Genomic DNA, 22,921 nt, shown 5'->3' on the forward strand with positions numbered 1-22,921 from the left:
CTAATATCTGTACAGGGACCATCTCCTCACTCCTGGGTGGCAGATCCCTACTCCCCCCCCCACGACCTGGCACAGCTGGGGACAGAGGAGCCATGTGGGGATTCCCAAGTGGCTGCTCTCTCCACGCTGCCCCAGCAATGCACCTCCTGCACATGGGGCTGCACTGAGGGAAGCGGTGCAGGGCTCCGTCACTCAGAGCAGCGGCAGACACAGGAGATGTGGTGGAGGGGCAAGCAGATCCCAGTGTGGCCCCGCTGTTCCCAGCCATGCCAGGTCTTGCCTGCAGGGCTACAGTGGCCCCATGGGAGGGAAGCAGGGAGGGAGCTTGAGCCTGCAGCCTGCCCCCCCATACAGATCTGGGGGTGAGAGTCCCCCTTGCTCCCTGGGAGTGTGCGTGGCTGCTGGGACCCAGCCCACCCCTGCCCAAGTCGGCAGCAGCAGCAGAGGAGCTGGCTCCATGCTCCTGCTGCAGCTGCCTTCTGTTGGGGGCAGGGAGCTGTGGACCTGGATCCCTGGTCCATACCACTGACAGCTGGGGGCCCCCTCTGGCACAGCAAGGGGGCAGGGGCTGTGGTTGGGGGGCAAGGGGCATGAGCAGGGCTGGGGGGCTGTTGTGAGGGCAAAGAGGGATACCAGCAGGGCTGGGGAGGCTGTGGCGGGAAATGAGGGACACCAGCAGGGCCAGGGAGGCTGCGAGGGGCCTTTAATTTTAGTCATGGATTTTGGGGGTTTTATCATAGGATTTGCAGTTTTTTATCAGAGAATTTGCATTTTTTATCATAGAAAACCAAGATCCCTGGTGATTAGGAACAGTAAGCATGGATTCATCAAGGGCAAATCATGCCTGACCAACCTGATTGCCTTCTGTGATGAGACGATTGGTTCTGTGGATGTTGGGAGACCAGTGGATGTGGTATACCTTGATTTTAGCAAGGCTTTTGATACGGTCTCCTACAACATTCCCACAGGCAAGCTAAGGAAGTACAGGCTGGATGAATGGACTGTAAAGTGGATAGAAAACTGACTGGATCATTGGGCTCAGAGGGTAGTAATCAATGGTTCAATGTCTAGTGGGCAGCTAGTATCAAGTGGAGTGCCCTAGGGGTCAGTCCTTGGCTGGGTTTGTTCAACAACCTGGAGGATGGCACAGAGTGAACCCTTAGCATGTTTCCAGATGACACCAAGCTGGTGGGGAGAGGACTAGTAGATATGCTGGAGGGTAGAGCTAGGATTCAGAGTGACCTTAATAAATTGGAAGATTGGGCCAAAAGAAATGTCATGAGGTTCAATAAGGAGAAGTGCGAAGTCCTGCACTTAGGACAGAACAATCCCATGTACAGGAAACCATCGCCATTTGTGGGTTTGGCATTTGCAGTTTCAAATGTTTGCGAATGCTGAACCCACACTTTAAATACACTTACAGAAGATCCTCGGGAGCTACGCGCTTGCTGCCACTGGGCTCCTGCCACCACTGGCGGGCTCCCACCACCATGCTCCTGCCAGAGATCACCAGAACCATGCCGCCACCCCCAGCTAAGAACACAGTGCCTTATTTGCAGATTTCGCCATTCGCAGGGGATACAAGAACATATCCCCTGCGAATGGCAAGGGTCACCTGTACTGGTACAGGCTGCAGACTGACTGGCTGAGCAGCACTCTGCAGAAAAGGACCTGGGGATTATAGTGGACAATAAGCTGAATATAAGCCAACATTGTACCCTTGTTAACAAGAAGGCTAATGACATATGGGGCTGCATTAGCAGGAGTGTTGCCAGAAGATCAAAAGAAGTTATTTTTTCCTGCCATTTGGCACTGGTGAGGCCACATCTGGAGTACTGTGTTCAGTTTTGGCAGCTCCCACTACAGAAAGGATGTGGACAAATTGGAGAGTCCAGCAGGGGGCAATCAAAATGGTGAAGGGGCTGGGGGACATGACTTATGAGGAACGACTTAGGGAACTAGGCTTATATAGTCTAGAAAAGAGAAGACTGAAAGGGGATTTAATAGCAGCCTTCAACTCCAAGAAAGAGGGTTTGAAAGATGATAGAGCTAGACTGTTCTCAGTGGTGACAGATGACAGAACAAGGAGCAACAGTCTCAAGTTGTAGCAATGAAAGTTTAATTTAGATATTAGGAAAAAAATTTTCACCAGGAGGATAGTAAAACACTGGAACAGGCTAACCATAGAGGTTGCGGACTCTCCATCCTTGGAGGTTTTTAAGACCCAGCTAGACAAAGCCTTGTCTGGGATGGTCTAGCTGGGGATCGTCCTGCTTTGAGCTGGAAGTTGGACTAGATCACCTCCTAAGGTCTCTTCCAACCCTAATTTCCTATGAGTTTATAAAGAAGTACCATGGCTCACATCACAATCAGCTACTTCTAACTCCCCAGCCCATTTGGTAAGATACCCATTCACACATATGGATGGTCTTTACCATGAATTCAGATAAGGTTTGCATGCATTCTTCCAAATCCACAGTGAGCAGCCTTCACCTCTCTGCCACCACACCCCCTTCTGTATTTTTTTGCAAATTAAGCTCTATTCACTTTTCCTCTATTAAGCTCCATTTCTGCAAATCAGCTGTGCGAATAAATTTGTCTTCAGTGGGATTTCTGTGATTCACTCACTGAAGTAATGGTTTCATGTGTGTTTAGGTACAAGGTTGGAACCTAATACAGGAAGTTACAGGCGTCATATAATTATGAAGTTACAGACATCAAAACTATCATATAACTTAATCAACTTTGGAGACCGCAAGTCAGTATCCTAATAATAATGCTAACAAATTCTCAACGCTGAACCTGAGATGAGGGTCAGAATCAGCCAGACTCCGTTTCCAGATGCATCTCAAAATTTTCCAGTCATTCAAAACTCAGAAGCTATGAACAGTTTTTCAAATCATCTTGGTCAGATCACTGTTTGCACAGGAACCCCTGACAGCACAACTTGTTTGAAGTTGCTGTAGACAGACTACTTTGTTGGCCTGAAAAAATGAAGAGCAAAATGAACCACACCAGAGGGCACGGATAAAAGTTATAAATCGGCAGAATCATAAAAATTTAAAATAGTTCAAGCATAATGCTAGACAAACTAAAGGTGTATGATTCATCATCTGTAGTAAGAGTGTTGGCAGTTGGATCACAAACAGGTTTTTTATACACTCCTTCCTTTCTTTTAATAAAAAGAATGTATCGCTCTTTCTTTTATATTCTGTAAATTACAGAATCATACTCCATTATGCCATTTGACCTTTTAAAAATTCTGTAACTCTCCTAGCTTTCTATTACATGCTTGGACTAGTTTTTAGCCTGTGTAAAAGAAATAATTTGGAACGAGTATCAAAATAAAGCATATTTAAAAGGTCAGAAAAATATAGTCCACCTCTGAAATTCACAAATTAGACTTAACATTAAAAATAGAAACCAAAAATGGCTAATCCTTAATCAATTTGTCCACTAGAAAAAATTTAGAAACAGTAAAAAAACAAGCTCAATTCATTCCTAGTGAAATCTTATCCCTTCATTTGGGAGACTGGGAGAGCACTTTTCTTACTTTATAGAGGAAATAATTTCATGATGTTAAAAAGGATTACATTTTCAAAGGGGTGTCTGTAGACTAGAAAAGCAAAGAGAGAATTATGTATTTCAAACTCTGCTGCTTCTAAATCTTGTATCAAGCTTCACTCCTACCCTATACTAATTCAGTAAAGGTGTAATCTTGCTCTTTGGCTTCGGTGGGCTTTAGATCAGGCCCAAAAATAGCAGTGCTTTCTCTGTGTTAATTAATGTATCCTCACAGAAATTCAGGGTCTTAATATCAGGACTATGTTGTAATTGGTAGAGGTGTAACTTTTATTTTTCTGACCTGTTAAGTATATTTTATTTTGATAGTCCTTCGAAGTTATTTCTCCTACACAGGCAAAAAAATAGCACAGGTAGGTAATAGAAAGCCAGAGATGTTAAGCAGATACAAATATTAGCTTTATTTTAGAGAGAAACAGAGGTATAGAGACATTAAGAGACTTGTCCAAGTTCACAAAGGAAGTCTGTATAGAAACTGATGTTCTGATTGTCAGTTCTGTGCTTCAGGTTGTTCTTTTCTTGAGCCATAAAGCCACATCATTGGAGGACACAAGTTACAAAAATACCCCTGCCAGCTATGCATAAAGCTGTCTGTAGTGCACACTGACAAAAAAAAATCATCTGTAGGTATCTGTCTTTGCAGTACTTTTTCTGCTAAGTGATCCTATCACGGGTGTTTTTGCAGCCTAAATGGTGCCGATTACCTCCCTTAAGGTGCTGTGAATCCTCTACTCCTGCTGATGAATCTGTTCAGCAGAAGGTAGCATCTTCCACCAACACTAGACAAAATGAATGCATTTAGTTTCTTTAAAAATAAGCACACTTTGCACATAGAAAATGACAGATTCAGGTACTTTCTTTTAACCTATTTTCAATCCCACAAGTTCAGATCAAAAGTTCTTATGTGACTTTTTTTTGTAAATGCAATACAGTTATTGTTATGAGGGAGCACAGGGACTTGCACCTACCTGCATCTTCAGTGCCTAGCAACCTTTAAAACTGTGGTCCAACCTGACTATGCAAGGAAGCATAAAGCCTCTCTACACACTAAATCACATCATACTGATTTCTATACTTCACCCACTAAAACAGGACAAACATCTAGAAGTACAGTTGCTGCAACATTTGGAGTGAGAAGACTTGAACATTTAATTTCTTCTACTGTTCCCAATTAATCTTTATTGAATCTCTCTGGATTTCCCATCTAATTTGTTTCTTGATTCCATACTTGCCTCATTGCAGAAATCTAAAACCACAAGGTATTTGTAGACACACTTTAAAGTGGGTTTAAAGCATCTTAAATGCCTTTTGCACCGCTTTAATGGCATTTCTGTTTGCACACTCGGTGGCGTATCATGCATTGATTCCAGCTGCTGTAGCACATTCAGCAGCATAATGTGCCTTAAATGACTTTGGGACGCAGCAAATGACTTTGGGACGCAGCAAATGACTTTGGGGTGCTGCAAAGTAAAACAACTCAAGGAGCTTTAGTTTCCTACCCTACAGCCACAGAGGGAAGCAGCAGGCTCTGTGCGGCTCAGGAGCTGTGCAGACAAATCGTGCAGGCAGACCAGTAGCAGCCCAGGAAGGCAGACTCCATAGAAGAAAAAAAAAGTGGAGAGCCTGATCTTTTTTTCCAACCCCCCCTCCCGAGCCTGTCTACCTGCCTGAGCTGCACAGGGGCCTGGTGTTTCCCCCCGCAGCTGATAGTGCTCTCCAGGATGGCCCGAGCCAGGGGTCTGTGGGCAGGTGTCAGCTGGGGGGCCGACCACTGCTGCCATGGAGGGAAGCACCAGCTCCTTTCCGCCACACACAGCTCAGGGACCACTCTACCCACCAGCAGCTCACTTTCCCCTCCCCACCACTGCAGAGGCAGGTAAGGATCGGGCTTCGACACAGATGTACATGACATGGGGGTTTAATTTGCCCTAAATTGAAGTGGTATTTTTAAAAAAGCCATGACTTCAATTTAGGAAGAATTAAACCTCCGTGTCATGTACAAATGCACACGCAAGAGCTAATCTATTCTCCCAAGACAGATTGTTGTACCACACCTGGCAACATTGTGCCCCTTCTGTTTCCTCCTACTTATGGATGCAGAGATTTCCACAAAGGGATCTCTTCTATCTTTGGATGCACAATATCTTTAACTGTGACCACACATGGGAGTCTTCAGTGGACATTTTGCTTAATGACAGCAAGATCTGGCTCACTATAAGCTCATTGTGATTTTACTGCCTGAACTATCTTTATTCTCTCTGTATATTTTGTCTGTCCTTTAACATCTGTGTGGCAGTAGAAGATCAGTTTTTATGAGCATTTTTAAGTTGATGGCAAGGCATCTAAGAAAACTCTCTTTTTTACCAAAAGAGTAAATTCTGCATCACACAGTGTAAGTGGTTACATGAAACCACTTTGGTTCCCTGCCCAAAGGGAAAATAGAGGAAATGCCTGAACCTTGTGGAGGAACCATCTCACCATGTGGCCCCTCTCATCATGCAGATGTGCTCCATGGTAGTTCTCTGCACCCAAATGTACAGAGTGGTTTTGTGGGTAAAAAGGACTAGTGAGGCAGAGTTGGTAAATATGTGCTTGTTCTCTTTTCCTTTTTCCACAGCAGTACAGGTTATATAGTTACACTAGTAACTATGTGTTGTCTCTGCTCTGGCAGTGCAACGTGGAAAACAGGATGCTCTATCCCAAGCTACCTTATTACTATGGCTTAGCTCATTTATCTCCTATATAAATAAGTTCCTGACCTCAAAGGACTTGGTACAAACAATTCGACAAATTTTTTGAACCTCATACAAGGCAGTCTTCTGACTGCCCTGTAACTTCTTTGTAATTGAATCCAGGACTATCATTTTTTCAGTTAAGGAGACAGACATAAATTATCCTAAATACAAAGCTGTGTTTATTGAAGAAAAATGAATTTGCTTTAAGTTATAATAAATAAACCTTCAGTTCCTCCCCTGCAACTCCCATAGGATCAGATCACATTTTACTATTGGGGAAATTGAAAGTATTGTATAAAAATGAAAGAAAGAGAGACTGTATATTTGAGAGAAAAAGAGGAAGAGTTGCAGAAGCATAAAAATAAAAATAAATCAATACTTAAAATAATGAAGTTGATATGAAAATAGCAAAATACATGGAGGAATAGAAAATTTCTGTTTCCTTTCCTGAAAGCTGAAAGACATCTTATTCTGCAGTGTTTTTCCCAAGGATCTCTTCCTACTTTCTTCAGCCTCTCCCCTAGCTTGTGAAGTAAGACAGGGGAACCTGAAGTAGAAGGAACTGGTTCTTAGATAGGAAATGCAGGGGCATTGTGTGATTTCTGCCAGTGGATGGAGCAGCTCCAGGTAAGAAGTGATGGTCCAGCTTGGTCTACTCCGCATGTCTCCCCTTTTCTTGGGGAAAAGTATGACAAGTCAGCCCCACTGAGAATCAGTTTAGCTCCAAGGATATAACTTATTGTTTAAATTTTACTAGCATGCCTATTCAAGTTGATCTACAAATTAATAAGAATATGAAAAATATTTTGATTAATACACCATATTTTCTAGAATACAACACCCCCTAGAATACAATGTATACCTTGTTTTTGAAAGGCACAATGAAGAAAAAATTATTTTTCCAGCATTACAGCTGCATAGAGCAGGGATGGAGTTTAATCCTGAGATGATTAACCCTCCCCTTCCAGCTTAACTATAGCTGAATCCCTAGATGCTGCTGAGGACTGATCTCCATAGCTAAGTTTATTTTGAAAGGAACTAAATAGTCTCCAGGACTGTTAACTAGGAAGAGAGAAATCAGGAGCAGCTGGCAGACAGCAACATTGTCCTAAGAAATGTTATCTTGATTAGTGGAACATCAAGACCAGTAGAAGGAGAGATGTATTTTAACACCACTGGAGTGAAAAATGAGCCATTTAGTTAATTGATTCCTTCAACTTCCTAGTAGTAATGACAGAGCTGCTGCACTGTTGGGCAGGAATCAAAGCAGGGTGCTTTTATCCAGAGCAGAAAATCATCTTCCCTGCTTAATACATGCATCCCAGTTTGGGGGAGCTGATTTTGGGAGAAAAAAATGGATGTTGGATGCCAGAAATTATGGTACTATAATGTAGTATGATTTGGCCATGCTGGACTGAATGTACTTGGCTTTGTATGTTTATGGAAGCTAAGCTGTCTTGGGCCTGTCTAGTGTGTGGAGACTATCTCAGAATCCCAGTCACCATACAGACAATTCAAGTCATAATCAGACACTTGTAAAATACTAGATCATAGAAATCAAATGAGCAGGAAAATCTTATTTAGTATCATCATTATTGCTGAATGGTAATAGAAGGCAGGACAAGAGCATGTAGCAACGATTTTCTATGTAACATCTTTCTCAGGTGAACTCAGAAATCTGGGAAAGGAGGGTTTTTTTGTTTTTTCTCTCAGAAGAAATGTAATGCACAAATAGGAATGTAATCAAGGAGCAGTTTTTTTCTCACTGATAACACTACACTAAAGCGAGTCGAGAATTTTTCAGCAAATGATTTGAGAAATGTTGACCCTTCCAAACTAACACTGCTTGAGAGAGAGAGTTTTTTGTGATGAATTTTACAGCTTCAAAAAAAAAAAATAATAATTACAAAATGGTCAAAATTGAAGCAACATTTTGAAATTAACCAAATGAAAAGTTTTGACTGACTAATGTTTTACAGTCCGTTTTTCCATTCTTGAAAATAATCAAGAGTTTGACTTTTTGTCCCTATTCATTTAAGTTTTGTATACTTTCTCAGGACAAGAAAATTGTTTTGTGCCCAACTCTAATTATAACATCAGCACAAAAACAAACTGAATTGTCAACTGTGACATTATTACTTGAATGGAATATTAGCAACAGTGTAATACTCCTCACTTTATTCTCACCGTGATTCCCACCTTTATTTCAGGAAGCAAAACTAATAAATAAACAGGGTGGATTAATTTAAATCAAGATGATTCAAATCATGATTTAAATCATCTAGAGAAAACCCCGATTTAAAACATTTATTTAAACCGAGTTTCCCACTGATACTTCTTCAAATATTTCTTAAACAATAGCACAAATCTGATCACTAAAACATGTTAATTTACAACTCAATACAGCATTTTACAACATCTGTCCTTAAACTTTTTTTAATTGTCAACCTTTATTAACTCTAACAGACAAGTCATCACAAAAGGCTTGGTGGTGACAGCTACAGGCTCAGTAGTGACAGCTTGACTTGCACCACAACCAAAAGGCACCTAGGGGTAGTGAGCGACCTTTGTGTGAATATGAGCCGTCAGTACCAGGCGGCAGTCAGCAGGGCAAATAACATGTTGGCATGCATCAACCAATGCATCTCATATAAAACTAAGGAACTGATACTCCTGCTGTACTCAGCCCTAGTGAGACCACAGCTGGAGCACTGCCTCCAGTTCTGGGTGCCACACTTCAATAAGGACATGGAAAAACTTGAGAGGGTCCAGAAAAGAGCTTCCCATATGATCAGGGACTTGCAAAGCAAGGTTGAGGGACCTAGGCCTCTTTAGCCTAAAGAAGAGAAGGCTGAAGAGACTTGATAGCAGCTTACCACTATATCAGCGGGGTGCATCAGGAGCTTGGTGAACAACTGTTCACTAGAGCACCCTCAAGGAAGACCAGGACCAGTGGATACAAACTCCTGGAAGGCCTCTTCAGGCTTAATACTAGGAAAACTCCTTCACAGTCAGGGTGTCCAGACTGTGGAATAAACTCCCTCCAGAGGTGATGCAGTCACCTACCCTTTTCAAGAGGAGATTAGACAGTCACCTCGCTGGGGTCACCTACCTCCACTTGTCTTCCTGCCTAGAGCGAGGGCACTAGACCCAATGATCTGCAAGGTCCCTTCTAGCCCCTAACGATCTATGAATCTAAAATACTAAACACATGCTGTCCTTAAAACTTCTACAAGTATATCACATCTTCCCCACTGTCATTTTTATCCATAGACTGAAACAGAAATAGTAGTTTTCCTGCTTTTTCAACTCCCAGTCAATTTCTTAGCTTTGAGTGAGTAATACCAAATGATGAAAATATTCTCTCTCTGCCTGCAGAGGAAGCTACTGCTGTGAAAAGTTGGCTTAGCAACTGAAGGAACTCTGTTTCAAGGTGCCTAGCTAATGATTTCCACCAGTTCAGGGGAGTGACTTTGTTCAAAACATCATCAGTAAACATGTACTGTTTAAATGGTTCCCCTCCAGCCCTGAAATGTATTATGACTGGCATAACTGAGGAGTGATTTTAAGATACCCATGCCATGGCAGCAGCATCTTCTTCAGAAGTTAGGCATCTACCTTTATATCTTGGGTTGAAAATGTTCCCAAGAAAATGAGGTGGAGTTAATGCTTGACCCATTTGCCTCTTTATTGCCAGCAATTTAACTTCCTGGTTAGGTATTTCTTTCTTTAATGTCTCTTGAAGTGCCTTCCAAATTTTGATAGCATCAGTAATACAGCAACAATCTCTCTGAAGCTTGATTAAGGCAATGGATATAGGCTTCAGTATACTGAGCATATCCTCTGCATTCCTCTTGGATCTAATGTTAGATACTTTGGGTGAGATATTTCCATCTATTTTATCATGGTTTTGTTCACAAATTTGTATGAGAATAGGCCGGTTCTTAATAAATTGTTCAAAGCAATCAACCACAGAATTCCATCAAACATCTTGAGGGAAAATTACTTTGGATCCTCCTGCTCTCTTCATTGAAGCTGAAGCAAAATGGTTGTTATGGAAGTATTTTATGACTTCAACAACATTGTCTTTTATTCCTGGAGAAGTACTTAAGTCTTCAGCTAAAAGATGCATTAAATGGGCACTGCAGCCATATGTTATTAAGGAGCATCCTTCCGTTTCTTCTTCTAAGTATCTTCTCATCTTTGCCATGTTTGCAGCACTATCTGTGACAAAACTGCACACGTGACAGTTGAATTTTTGTTCAGTTTATTACAGCTTTCACTGCCAATTCTGCTGTGTAGGCATTTCCTGATGTATCTATTGTTTCTGAAAGATATGCAGGCCCATCTTCTGTTGTCACACAGGCACATATTACTGGATCTTTGTGTACATTGTGTACAGTATTTCTTACACACTGTTTCAAGTTCCTTCTCATACACTGTATGAGAACTTCCACCAATGTCTGCTCTACCAGGTGAAGCATAGCCTGGTCATAAGGACCCAACCATATCCATGAAGTGTTTATTGTTAACAATGTGAAAAGGAGAATTTGTGGCATAAATGAACAGAGCAATCTTTTCATCTATGGTGTCTTGTTGGCATTTGCTGGTCCTTACTACAAACCCATCTATGGTGGTGGTTTTACTGGATGATTGAAACCTTTTGCTTGCTACTGATACTTTGTTGTCTAAAATACACTTAGTTGCAGCACTGGTGCTAAAAGTACCAACACATGACTCTGAAGTTATTGCAGGCTGACAGTCAAAGTCTCTTATGTTTAAATGGGATTCTAAAACAAAAATGATTTTTGAATAGTCATTCTTCTCAGTTCTTCTCACCCTATTATTCAGTTAATCATTTACATTTTTTTCAGCAAGGATGAAGATCCAATTCCAAATTACCAAAAAAGCTAAGACTGACTGCACTTAGAGTGCGTTTAATCTTGGAGTATGCCCCATTGAACTCACCGGCACTTCTGTTTTTTGAGCAAACAGGTATAGGATGATGAGGTTCCCTTGGGAAAGCTGAGTTATCCTGAAGTAAAATAGGGAATACACTTATGTATTGGTATCACCATTATGGTCTGGGGCCATGATGGCATCACCATTATGGTCTGGGGACATGATGTTCCAAAATAAGGAGCATGTATTATGTAATATAAAATAAGAAAATTATACCCAGTGGCAACTTGCAACTGTAGATTTCTCTTACTGGAGGTTCCTGTACCGTAAACATGGGTGATAGACTCTAAACCTAGTTAACTAATTAAACAAGCCATAAGGATTAGCTAAGCTAAACTTTTTTTTCTAGCAACATCCAACATAGCAAACAGTTTGGGAATTTACTTGTTAAATCACACTTACACTAAAAGGCATAGAGAGAGTCTTGAAGAATGATGCATTGCAAAGTGAATTCTTTAATTTACTAACCAGTTGATCCACATTGTTCTTCAAACATAGCCACATCTTCATCCCCATCATTTTCCCTAATAAGTAGTTTTCATTATGATGTTTCATTCTTGCAACTAGACCCTGCATCTCCTTCTTGCACTGCTTACACTTGACCTGTTTTCCTTTTTTACCCAGAGAAGGAATTTCTTCAAAATATTTCCAGATAGGGTGTCTCTTACGCCCAGAAGCCATGACAGTTTTTCTGCAGCAAAAGTTGGGGGAATATAGAAAGCTGTGTGTGTACTAATGAATAATGTCTTCCCTTTTTTTTTCCAGTCCACTCCACTGTTCCTTTCTACTCTGCTTCTATCCTTTCCTATATTGTCTCTCTGTCTTTAAGACAGTGTCTTAACTAACTCCTCTGCCTTGCATGGCCCAGCTCCACCACCACATAAGCACAAAACAATGACAATCCTGTCCAGCCTGGGTCTTTGCACATGTGATTTTAGTCTGCAGAGAAACAGAAACTGAAAGCCCACAACTTTCAAGAAACAAGTACTGGTAGTGAGGCTGGACAGACAGACTAGAACCATTTTTATGAGATGAAAATCTGAAATGAATGCCCATGTTTGAATGGTAGGTAGCTCAGTGTATGTAAGTGTGACAGAGCCATTAATTCATTTTTATGAGACTGTAAGTGTAGGTTTAGCATATTTGTGGTGAGATTTAATTGTAACTGTTATTTTTTAAACAAGGAGAAATTTAGTATTTTATTGATGATTTTTTAATCCAATTTAAATTTTAAAAATCTGATTTTTAATTTTTTTAAATCATTGATTTTTATCCACCCTGTAAATAAATCAGCTATTTGAAGATCAGCTTTTGCATAGCCAATTATAGTGGTGTTGATAAATAGAAGCCAGACACCTTGGTAGTACTGCATAAAGCCAAGATTACTAGTCTATTAATAATCTACCTAGAGTTTTGGTCTTTAAATATAGTTTAAGTGTCTGTCTGTAGACATAGCTGCTGCTAATATGGTATTTCACTGAGACAAGGATTATCAGTAGACCATCTGTTCACTCAGCTGGGCACTGTGTGATTGTCAAATACCATTGACCTAAATTAAACACCTTCATTTGGTTGGGCATAAGAGTAGAACTGTCACTCAGTGTCTTGTTCCTTCTTTTCTCAAGAAGCTGCAAGTAAAATCCATTAACTGTAGGATGCTAAATTGAACTCCGGTCTATGAAGATGTCCTGCATCTCTTACAGATATGAGTTCATCCTCAGTATATAGTTCTTTTTCTCTTGAACCTTACTTCAGTAAACAAAGACATCCAAAATAATAAATCTAATCTTTAAGCCGGAACAATGAACTAATACTCTGTGGATAAGGTACTGATTCACAGAGAGCAGATAATCCTGTCTGCTTTCACAACTGTAACTACTGCAGTAGGAAGCAGGCAAGCTGTAAGAAGCCCTGACATTTTTCCATAGGTGTAAAAAGAAGAGCTAACTCTATGCTCTTGTCATTCAGCCCAATGTCTGGGATTTGGTTTTGTTTCATAGTTAAAGAATAGCGCTTGTCTGGGAAAATCACTGTGGAACTGGATTCAGGAAGAACCCTTGACTTGATCAATGTGGAGGCAATTTCTCCTCTCATTTAGGACACACAGCTATAATGCGGGTAATTACCAAGCAAAGGAATCCTTACAAAATGAAAATGAGGAGGATATTAAGGAAGTTCAACAGCTATTCAAGGTAAGACCATGTCCAAACGTATCCAGATTTCTTGATGGAGTGAGAAAAGGCTGTATCCAAATAAAAAATTACTAATATGGTACATGGCACTAATAGATTGTATTTGTTACTCTATTTACTCAGATTTCCTATATAAGTAAGTCTAGTCATCGTAGGTTTTATTGTTAGCGCAGGATGTAATTGCAGTGGAAATGCAACTGATGGATTTTCCCCATATGTGTGATCACCTTCAAAGAACAAATTTAAACATCATTCAGAAAAAGGTACTTATGCTTTCAGGAGCTCATCTATGGAAAAGGTTTGAGGGGAATAATAGGACTGCACTGTGTTCCAGAATGTCATATGATGAAGAGATCTTGAAATCTGAGTAACATTACCTCTACTTATAGTATATGTATCAAACAAAGACACCCAAAAGATAGTGTACTATATGATAAATATGATATAGATTATGTGTCAAACTGTACGGTAATACAAAATGAGGTAAGAATGTTACAGTGAAGAAGTATTTGTGAAGCTGCATTAAAAACCATCCCAGATTCATGATATTTTTTCTACTGAGGGTCTAAAAATCTATGGGTGTGTGTGCATGTGTGTGCATGTGCTTGTGTGTGTATTTGTGTACTGTCACATGTAATTAGACATGCAGTTACAAAAAAAGGAGGCCAGCCTAAAGAGGCCAAGTCTATTAAAGCTCTGAGTTTTGAAGAATTGTTGTGGGGAAGACCTCATGATTCATGGAGCATGATTCATGGATTCATGGAGCTTAAGGGAACCATACAGTCTTGGCCCTGAAGAGGACAGTTCCATTAGACTTGCTGAACTCCAGAGAGGCAGGTAGTGAAAGGGGTGGATCTACCAGAGATAAGCCAGCCTTTTCCCATGTCCATGAACACCACATGCCGCCAGAGGCTGGTGGGGGAGAGCACGGCGAGCTCCAACAGGCAGTGGCACTGTCAGCAATGGGAGCATGGCAGTGGTAAGCGGGGAGCTCCTGCAGGCAGCCATGGCACCGTTGGTGGCAGGGGCAAGTGGCAAGCGCCGACCACTGGTCGGCAACCACTCGCAGACACCTCTAGCAGCATCAGCAGTGGCCAGCAGTGATCACGGACCACCTGCAGATGCTGCCAGTGGTGTTGGCAGCAAGGGGAGGGCAGTGGTGAGCACCCACAGGCACCACCAGCAGTGTCGGCAGCGCCTTTTCCCAGGGGGTGCACCGCTATGCTCCACTTATGCATCGCCAATGCCCATATCCACACTTGCCCTGCAGTTATTTAAGTTAGCAGAGGCATAACTAGAAATGTTTATGTCCAAGGTAAAGAGGCCAAGGGAGTGGCAGGGTGCTGAGCATGGAAGAGCAGAAGGGGCAGAGGTGGCAAATGCTAAAGAATCTTCTCTGACCCATGAACAACGCATGCCCCCAGTGGGTGGGGGTGCACAGGGGCAGCAGGAGTGCAGTGGTGCTGGCAGGAGTGCAGTGGTGGTAAGCTGGATAGCTCCCGCAGACACCCCCAGCACTGTTGGCAACAGTGGGGGTGGTGGCGAGTGCCAACCAAGGGTCGGCAACCACCCGCAGCTGCCACCAGCAGTGACAGCAGCAGCCAGTGGAGATTGCAGACCACCTGCAGACACCGCTGGCAGTGTTGGTGGTGCAGTGGCAAGTGGCGGCACTCTCAGCAGTGCCTTTTTGTAGGGGGTGCACTGCCACGCTCAGGGGGTGCACATGCATCTGCATGCACCCCCTATGCATTGCCCCTGATTTAACCCCAGATATCCAAAGACTCCAAAGGTATGGAGAGGGTCCAGAGGAGGGCCACTTGCATAATCAGGGGACAGCAGGGCAGGCCCTACGAGGAGAGGCTATGGGACCTGAACCTGTTCAGCCTCCAAAAGAGAAGGCTGAGGGGGGATCTAGTGGCCTGTTAACTGCCAGGAGTGACCAGGAATAACGGTCACAAGCTGGCAGAGGGCAGGCTTAGGCTAGATATCAGAAAGCGCTATTTCACGGTCAGGGCGACTAGAATCTGGAACCAACTTCCAAGAGAAGTGGTGCAGGCTCCTACCCTGGGGGGTTTTAAGAGGAGGTTGGATGAACATCTTGCTGGGGTTGTTTGACCCCAGTACTCTTTCCTGCCATGGCTGGGGGTCAGACTAGATGATCTACTCAGGTCCCTTCTGACCCTAGAAACTATGAAACTATGACTCCAGCTGCTGCTGCTGCTCCTCATATACAGGCTGCTGATGCCACAGCATACTGGCTCCCCCTCTAAAATGGTTCCCAGGGTTGGTGTCCCATTTGCTCATCCCTACTTATGCCTATTAGATCACCCATCCCTGGAGCCAGCACCAAACTTTTCCTTAGAGTAATCTCCCATCACATTATCCAGACTTTGGCCCATGACTTTTACTGGCTCAACTCTCTTGCTATATTTTCTTATAAAATTGATGTCCCTGGTATTGTTAGTTATCTGAGAAAATAACTTTTGTCAGCAATTTAATTGAACTACAGTAGTAACATAGTATTTAAAAGCTCTATTTCTTCCATTTCCTCTGAGAGGTTATTCTACACTGGAGCCAACAACACAACACGAGGAAATAGGCCAGCAAATAGGAGAGTTTGAGTGGGAGTTCAAGTGGGGAGTCTGCTGTAGACTTTGCCCAAATTGTTTCTTTCTTACCCTTTCTTTACTGTAAGCTTGCTGAGTGGAAGCAGGTAAAGGCAGCAGAGAGAATTTTTTTAGTAAGTGAAAGCAGAATCAGAAAAAGGAACTAGCAGGATAATCGACAGGATGGCTGGAAAATATCACAATGCCCAAGACCCTGCCACTGCCAGCTCTTCCCCTGTCTGTGCTTGCGGGCTCTGTCTAGGCACAGCTACTGATCACCAAGGCTTCAACTCAGTTTCTGATCTAGCTTTGCTGGGACTGCAGCCAGGGACAGCCAGGTGCAGGAGTTTTTGCAGTATGAGAGGTATTTTAGGGTAGATTATTTCAAGAATCAGATAAAGGAGCTGCAAGAGCAGGTAGACAGGCTCAGATGCATCTGTGGCTTTTATTGATTTGATCCACAAAGAGATCTCCAGCATTATGGTAGGGATCAGCCAAAGGTGCCACTGGAAGACACAGGGGACATGGGTACTTTAGAAAGCGGAAGCTGACATCGTGTCATCTCTGGCAATGGACAGTACTCCTTTTCTGAACCTGTGGCTGTCCAGCTGGAGAACAAGCATGAGCCCGAGCACTGGATGAGAAGGAGCCCACTCCAGTGGGGGACAGGGATGGGGGCAGAAGAGATGGGTCCACTTGACAAAGAAAGGAAAGAGTGTCTTTACATACCTAACCTAATGAAGAGGGCTTTAAACTAGATTCACCAGGGGTGGCAACAAAAGCCCAAAGATAGGTAAAGAGCCAGGGGACCTGGATAAAAACTTAGTAAGGGTAAACATTCACAGAAATCTGAGGATAAAGATAGAACAATCAGTTAGTTACCTGAAAGAGCTATATACATATGCTAAAAGCTTGGGGAACAAAGAGGAAGAACTGGAGGTTCTTGTACAATCACAGAATTATGATTTAATTGGGATTACATAGATGTGGTGTGACTAGTCACATGACTGGAGGACACTCATGAATGGGTATAGCTTGTTCAAGAAAGGCAGAAAAAAAAAGAAGAGGTGTTACTCTATCTGTAAAGGGGATGTAAACGTGTTGGGAGGTGCAGTATGAAATGGAAGATAGGCAACATAAATGATTAGGAGCCTGGAAAGCATGATTTATTAGAAAGGGCTGAGAAAGCTAGGGTTGTTTAGTCTGGAGAAGAGAAGAATAGACTGAGTGACAGCAGGGTGATCAGGCCCCAGTGCCAGGGGGGGTGCAGAGATAGGGGCCAGACCCCAGAGCCAAGAGGTACAGTGACTGGGAGTGAGCCAACCCAATGCCCAAGGGCACAGGTCAACAGTTATATACCATCTGTGAGGCGAGATAGGTGGGTGGGTAGCCCAGAGACAGAGGGTCAGACCTACGTTAGACAGACCAGGGGATGGACCCCTGTCACAATGGTGCATTGGCCAGAAAATTTCCTATGGCAGTGCATAACTGGAGACAGTGGGGAACTCGACTGAAAGACAGATTCTTTGGGCCCAAAGAGCAATCAGGAAAAGGGACACAAGGTTTAGCCTCGGATGCAGCAAAAGGTTTTGGAGCTAATGGGATTAGGCAGTCCCTGGACCCTTCATTCCTCTTTTGCAGCTCGGTTGTTTTCCTGATGACCCAGCTTCTTGTTCCAGGTTCTTCCCATCTGCCCAACAGGCCAGGTATACCACAGCCCCAGGGCACTCCACGTGACACCTGTTTGGAGCTTGCTGGTCCACCAGTCCCCCACCAGGTTCTCTGGGACTGTGGCCACGCTATTGGGACATGCAGGGTCTGCAGGCCTTCCCTCTGGGGTCTCCCCTGACCTGGTGCCTGCAGGGCCCCCTAGGCATGCCAGGGGTTGACCTGGTGCCTGCAGGGCTTCCACTGAGTCGCACTCTCCCAGCCCCACCTGACCTGTGGGTACCTGTTCAAACCTTGATCTGCAGTGATAAATGGGCTCATGTCTGTGCTGAGCCACTTGTCAGTTGGGTCAAGTGAGCTGGCATCCCCTCTGGCCTTCCCCACTCTGTAGGCAGATGAGACCCCTATGCTTCCCCCAGGTCTGGAAGGCCTGGAAGCGCACCCAGGTTTTCCCTGGTCACCTTCATGTCAGGGTGCATGCATGCTGCTTCCCCAGGTACACCAGCCATGAGGGGAAATGCAGGGCCTCTTCCAGCAGTGGGGAGAGCATCCAGCTTCATTTCCAGCATCCAGATGTGTCCAACTGCTTCCTCGGGCCCCAGGCCCATTTTAAGCATGTGGTCTCAAGGCTCTGTGCCAACAGGGATCACCCTCTCTGGCCATGTGATGTTGACTGTTTTAATTGTGGTCCGGCCACCTGGGCTGTGGTGTCAAGGTAAACCAGGAGGGAGCCAGTCACAGTGATACTTCTCACTAACCATATTTTCTTTAGTTCTGTCATTCTGGTTTGCTGTGTTTGAAAAGCATGGTAGGAATGTGGAATTTGATCAGACTTATTCCATAGCCCTCACTAACCCCATCCTCCACTCTCAACCTGAAATGAGTTCACAAAAGTTATTCTTCCTACCTCAAACACTAGCTCCTTCTAACACTAAATTGCCATATAATGCAACATACCAGATAACATGAAGTTCAAGTATGGAACAAATGGGACTGAAAAAAAATCATTCAAAGTGACACTCAAGTTAGTTGGGCTTTTATATATTCTTGATCATGTCTCCAAAATCAGCTAAATTGCAGGGAAAATATTTTTGATAAGTGCTAGGCATCATTTAAAGGCCTTTTCAAATACTCATCCTGACATTTAAATTAACTCTGTGAGCTGTTTGCTTCTTTTCTTCATTAGCTATTGCCTGAGAACTCCTTTCCCCATGACATGTTTTTATTTTGCCAGGCTACCCTGGCCTAAAGTGTTCACCAGCAGAAGTGAAATTCAGGGGAAAATTAATGGCTGCATACCAATCTTTCAAAAAACAGGGTGAGGGGAAACCCTTATTTCACTGAGTACCATCAAAAATATGTTGTTGTGATTACAGTACACCTGATATTAGCTAAACAAAGTAACCCCCTCCTCCCCAAAAACAGATGTAGGGGAGATAGTAAAAGGTTGAAATGAGTCAGTTAAAATTTTTCTGGTTGTAGCACTTGGCCTAATTCGTGTTTAGCATAGTTCACTGTTACCATGGAGATTCTCTCCTTGGAAAGAAGTAATATAATAGACCTCTTGGGTTCACATGTGACTGCATAGGTATAGGTCAGCATTATTTATTTTTTGTATTTTGCATTTATTTAACTTAAACTATTATTTTAAGTATACAAAGACCAAAGTTACAAATTTCCCATCTGACCCAAACTTTACCCAGCTTCAAACAAACAGCACACTCAAATCCAACTACCATGGCACTCTACACCTATATCTTAGGTGCCTCCATTTCTAACCTCTGATTCAGGAACCTCTGACTTGGGAACTTCCTCAATGAGCTGTGATATGGAGAAGCAGAGAAGAGCAAAATGTGACATAGAGACCTGTGTGCCAGTAGCTGTGTGCCAATAGCACTTCAGACATACCCACAGAGAGGTAAAGATCTGTAATGATATCAGTACTGGTGAGTGTAGAGACTCTCTGTAAGAGGCAGTCTGCCCCTTTAAGAGGGAACAGCCAGGCATGTTGAAAAAGCACAGTTGTAGGACATTTAAATAGGCAGGGAGTATCCCACTAGGAACTTTAAAAAGCTCTCTGAAGAGTAGGCAGGAGAAGGGGAAGCAAGTTGTGTGATGAATACCTTCTTACAAAGAGAGGCCAGGCTGCTGTGCTAGGCCAGAGCCAGAGGGTTCTGTTCTAGTGCCTGGGATAAGGATTTTCCTTGTCTGTTGCTTGAAGACTGTTTTATTTGGGAGGACTGGCTAGGGAGCTCCTTAAGGAGCAAAACCTACCTGCAGAAGCCTGTAATCTAGGCAACTTACATACACTCCTTGAGTAAGTGCCTGCAAGGTGATCAACCTATTCACAAACTTTCAGGGCCTACTTCATAATTCGTAATCTATGTTTTGACTCTCATACTTTTAAAAAATCAGCCGTAAAATATAGTAAATAAAACTGAGGCATTATACACAAGCCCTGGGTGGTCTGAACTCTGCATGGTTGACAAGACCAAGCAGGATGATGGAGGGATGGGTTGTCTGGGGTGAAATCATAAGGAAACATGTCTTCCTCCTTCATGTACGTACCTCCAGTTCTCCAGACATCAGTCATAAAAAGCATACTCGAGCCTTGTGTGTTAGGTGATCAGTCACATATCCCATGAAATGAATTATAAATAGTTTGCCAACACCACATGGCAGAAAACTATCCATTTAAAGTATTTCAGGAAATAGTTACAAACCACAATACATTTGTTAAAGCTGGGTGCGGTTTACAAACAGTCCAAGAAAAAAAAAGAGGACACAAGAGATCTTACCTGCAAAGTATCAAGTGATAGTTGAAATAATGTTTGCCCTCCTTTGTACAAATTTTTCAGATGATAAATTCTATATTGGAGTTAGCTGTTGCTAGTTATTATTATAATCAATGGTACTATTTGAGTCAGTTTTGCTGTTGGCTTTAAAAGGTGGGGTGGAGGGTGGGGAAGGAGAGACTTTATACTAGTAAAAGAAGCCTTCAAGTCATGCAGTTATTAAAAGCTTTCCATGTAAGTTACTATGCATTTCATCAAATCTATTTCTTCACATCTGAGTCACTGAATTTCTTGTATGTCTTGTGGATGGTTCATGTGATATTAGAAACAAACTAGACAGCGGTGTTTAGCAGAAACATGCCCTTGTCTGTCCTTATAACTACATTTTGGGCCTGAATTGGATAATACATAATATTATCTTTTGAATAGTCCAGTTTCTCCTATTTTCATCAAATTGCTTGTCAGAGACACCCAAGAATCACATACTTTGTGGCTGTTGGCTGGTTTGCTTTCCCTTTGCAAAACACAATTATTCTTTTTGAAGAGACATGATTTCAGATATACATGTGATGCTTTGAGTTTTATACATAGGCAATCTTGTTTCAGTTGGAACTAGGCTTCAAAAAAGTTGATTAGGAGAATTATGTGATGTTGGCCTCACTAGCATCTGGGAATCTAGTCACTTAGTGCATTTTTACATGTTTTACATGTTTTCTGGGAGGTGTGGAGGGCACTTTAAAAAGTGCCCCACTGCCATTTTTCAGTGTAGGGATGCTAAAACACATGACACCAAAGTCTTCTGGAGCACATTTATTTCCATGCTCCAGCACACTTGATTAATTGAATCTGCTCTGACACACTAGATTTCAGTGTGTCAGAGCCAGCTCCCTGAACATGTATAAGAGCCCTTAATGATAACTTATTTAAAGACATAATGTATACTTACGGAACATAAGGATAATTATGCTGCATGGATTCTAGCTTAAATAAACATGTGAAGGCAAAACAATATGAAATTAGTTTTAAAGGTAAACACAATTACTCATCCTAGGACCAGAGAAAATATAATTCTTTCTCACACTGGTGACATTGTTCATCAATTTTCTTTCATGCAGCCAGGATGGTATATTTTCTAGGAACTGTATTGTTTCAGAGCAAAAGTTAAACTTAAACTCAAAGTCACTTTTTGCAGTGAAGAAAGGACTTTTCTTAGGTATTTCTTTTAGAGACTGTAGCACTCTTCAAGGATCAAAAGCATATGAGGCATTAGACTCCAAGCCAGACTAAGTGCCTATCTGGTAACTAGACTAGAAAGAGGACAGAAGGGTATTAACAACCTAGGATTGACCAGAAATTCTCTGGCAATGGCAGCAGAGTTGCAGAATTTTTCCTGTGGTAACAAGTTTCAATTACTGTTTTAAATTGCACAGAAATCCTCTAAATATTTTTCTATATATGATGCATTATATCAGGGGCAGGCAAAATATGGCCCATGGGCTGGATCCAGCCCTCCAGGCCATTCTATCTGGCCCATGGGGCTCCTAAAATTTTTAGAAAATTAATATTTATTTGCTTCTGGCTGCCTGTCAAAGATGAGAGGAGCCAGGGGCAGTAGGGCCCAGGGGAAGCCAGCAGGACCCAGGAGCAAGGCTGGCCCATCCACGTCCCATCTCCAGCCCCCTCCCACCCCCGCCCCCCCAACCAGAAGCCTTTGCCTACTGTAGCTTTCACTGCTTCCCTGCACACCTGCTGGCTGCTGCAGCATCACATGGCCCCTGGCTACATGGCCAGATCATGGGAACACAGGTTCATACCAGTACCCTGGGGCCAAGAGCAGGAGGGTGTGTGTGTGTGTCTGTCCATTCAATGAGGGAGGGAGAGTGTGTGTGTGTGCAGTGAGGAAGGCACAAATTACAAGCAGCCCCTGCTTAGTGCTCTTAATTGGTTCCTGAAAAAATGATCATTAAGTGAAACAAGCATTAAGTGAAACCAGAAGTATTTGACAACCCAAGATGGTGACCACAATTGTTTTTAATGACCCAAGATGGTGACAGTGAGTGTTATAATGAAACTCACTGAGCACTAAGTGAAATTGGGTATCAATTTCAAATGAGCATTATAGCTAAATAGCGCTAAGTGAAACAGCATTAAGTGGGGGATGCCTCTGTGTGTGTGTGCGTGTGTGTGTGTGTGTGTGTGCGTGTGTGCAATGAGGAAGGGAGAAAGACAGTGTGTGTGTTTTCATACAGCAAGTCCCACATGTACACCCCACTATACACATGTACTCACATACCGCCACACACTGCCATACACGCAGACCCCCACACCCCCTCACACACCCCAGCCACCCTCCCCCCACAACCCACATATCCACACACACA

The 22,921-nt window shown here is 42.8% G+C and overlaps 1 protein-coding gene across 1 annotated transcript in view; it reads left to right on the forward strand.

Annotated features, from left to right (window-relative positions):
• Positions 1-13,127: 13,127 nt before the first annotated feature.
• RGS20 (regulator of G-protein signaling 20) overlaps positions 13,128-22,921 on the forward strand; it is a 90,942-nt gene continuing 81,148 nt past the window's right edge. Inside the window, exon 1 of the mRNA XM_019548076.1 lies at positions 13,128-13,471. Coding sequence (XP_019403621.1) covers positions 13,349-13,471 — 123 coding nt within the window. The 5' untranslated portion in view covers positions 13,128-13,348. The remainder of the gene's footprint in view (positions 13,472-22,921) is intronic.

Source organism: Crocodylus porosus, unplaced genomic scaffold (genome assembly GCF_001723895.1).
Source record: "Crocodylus porosus isolate Cpor-Errol unplaced genomic scaffold, CroPor_comp1, whole genome shotgun sequence".
In the NCBI taxonomy this organism is placed as follows: domain Eukaryota; kingdom Metazoa; phylum Chordata; order Crocodylia; family Crocodylidae; genus Crocodylus; species Crocodylus porosus.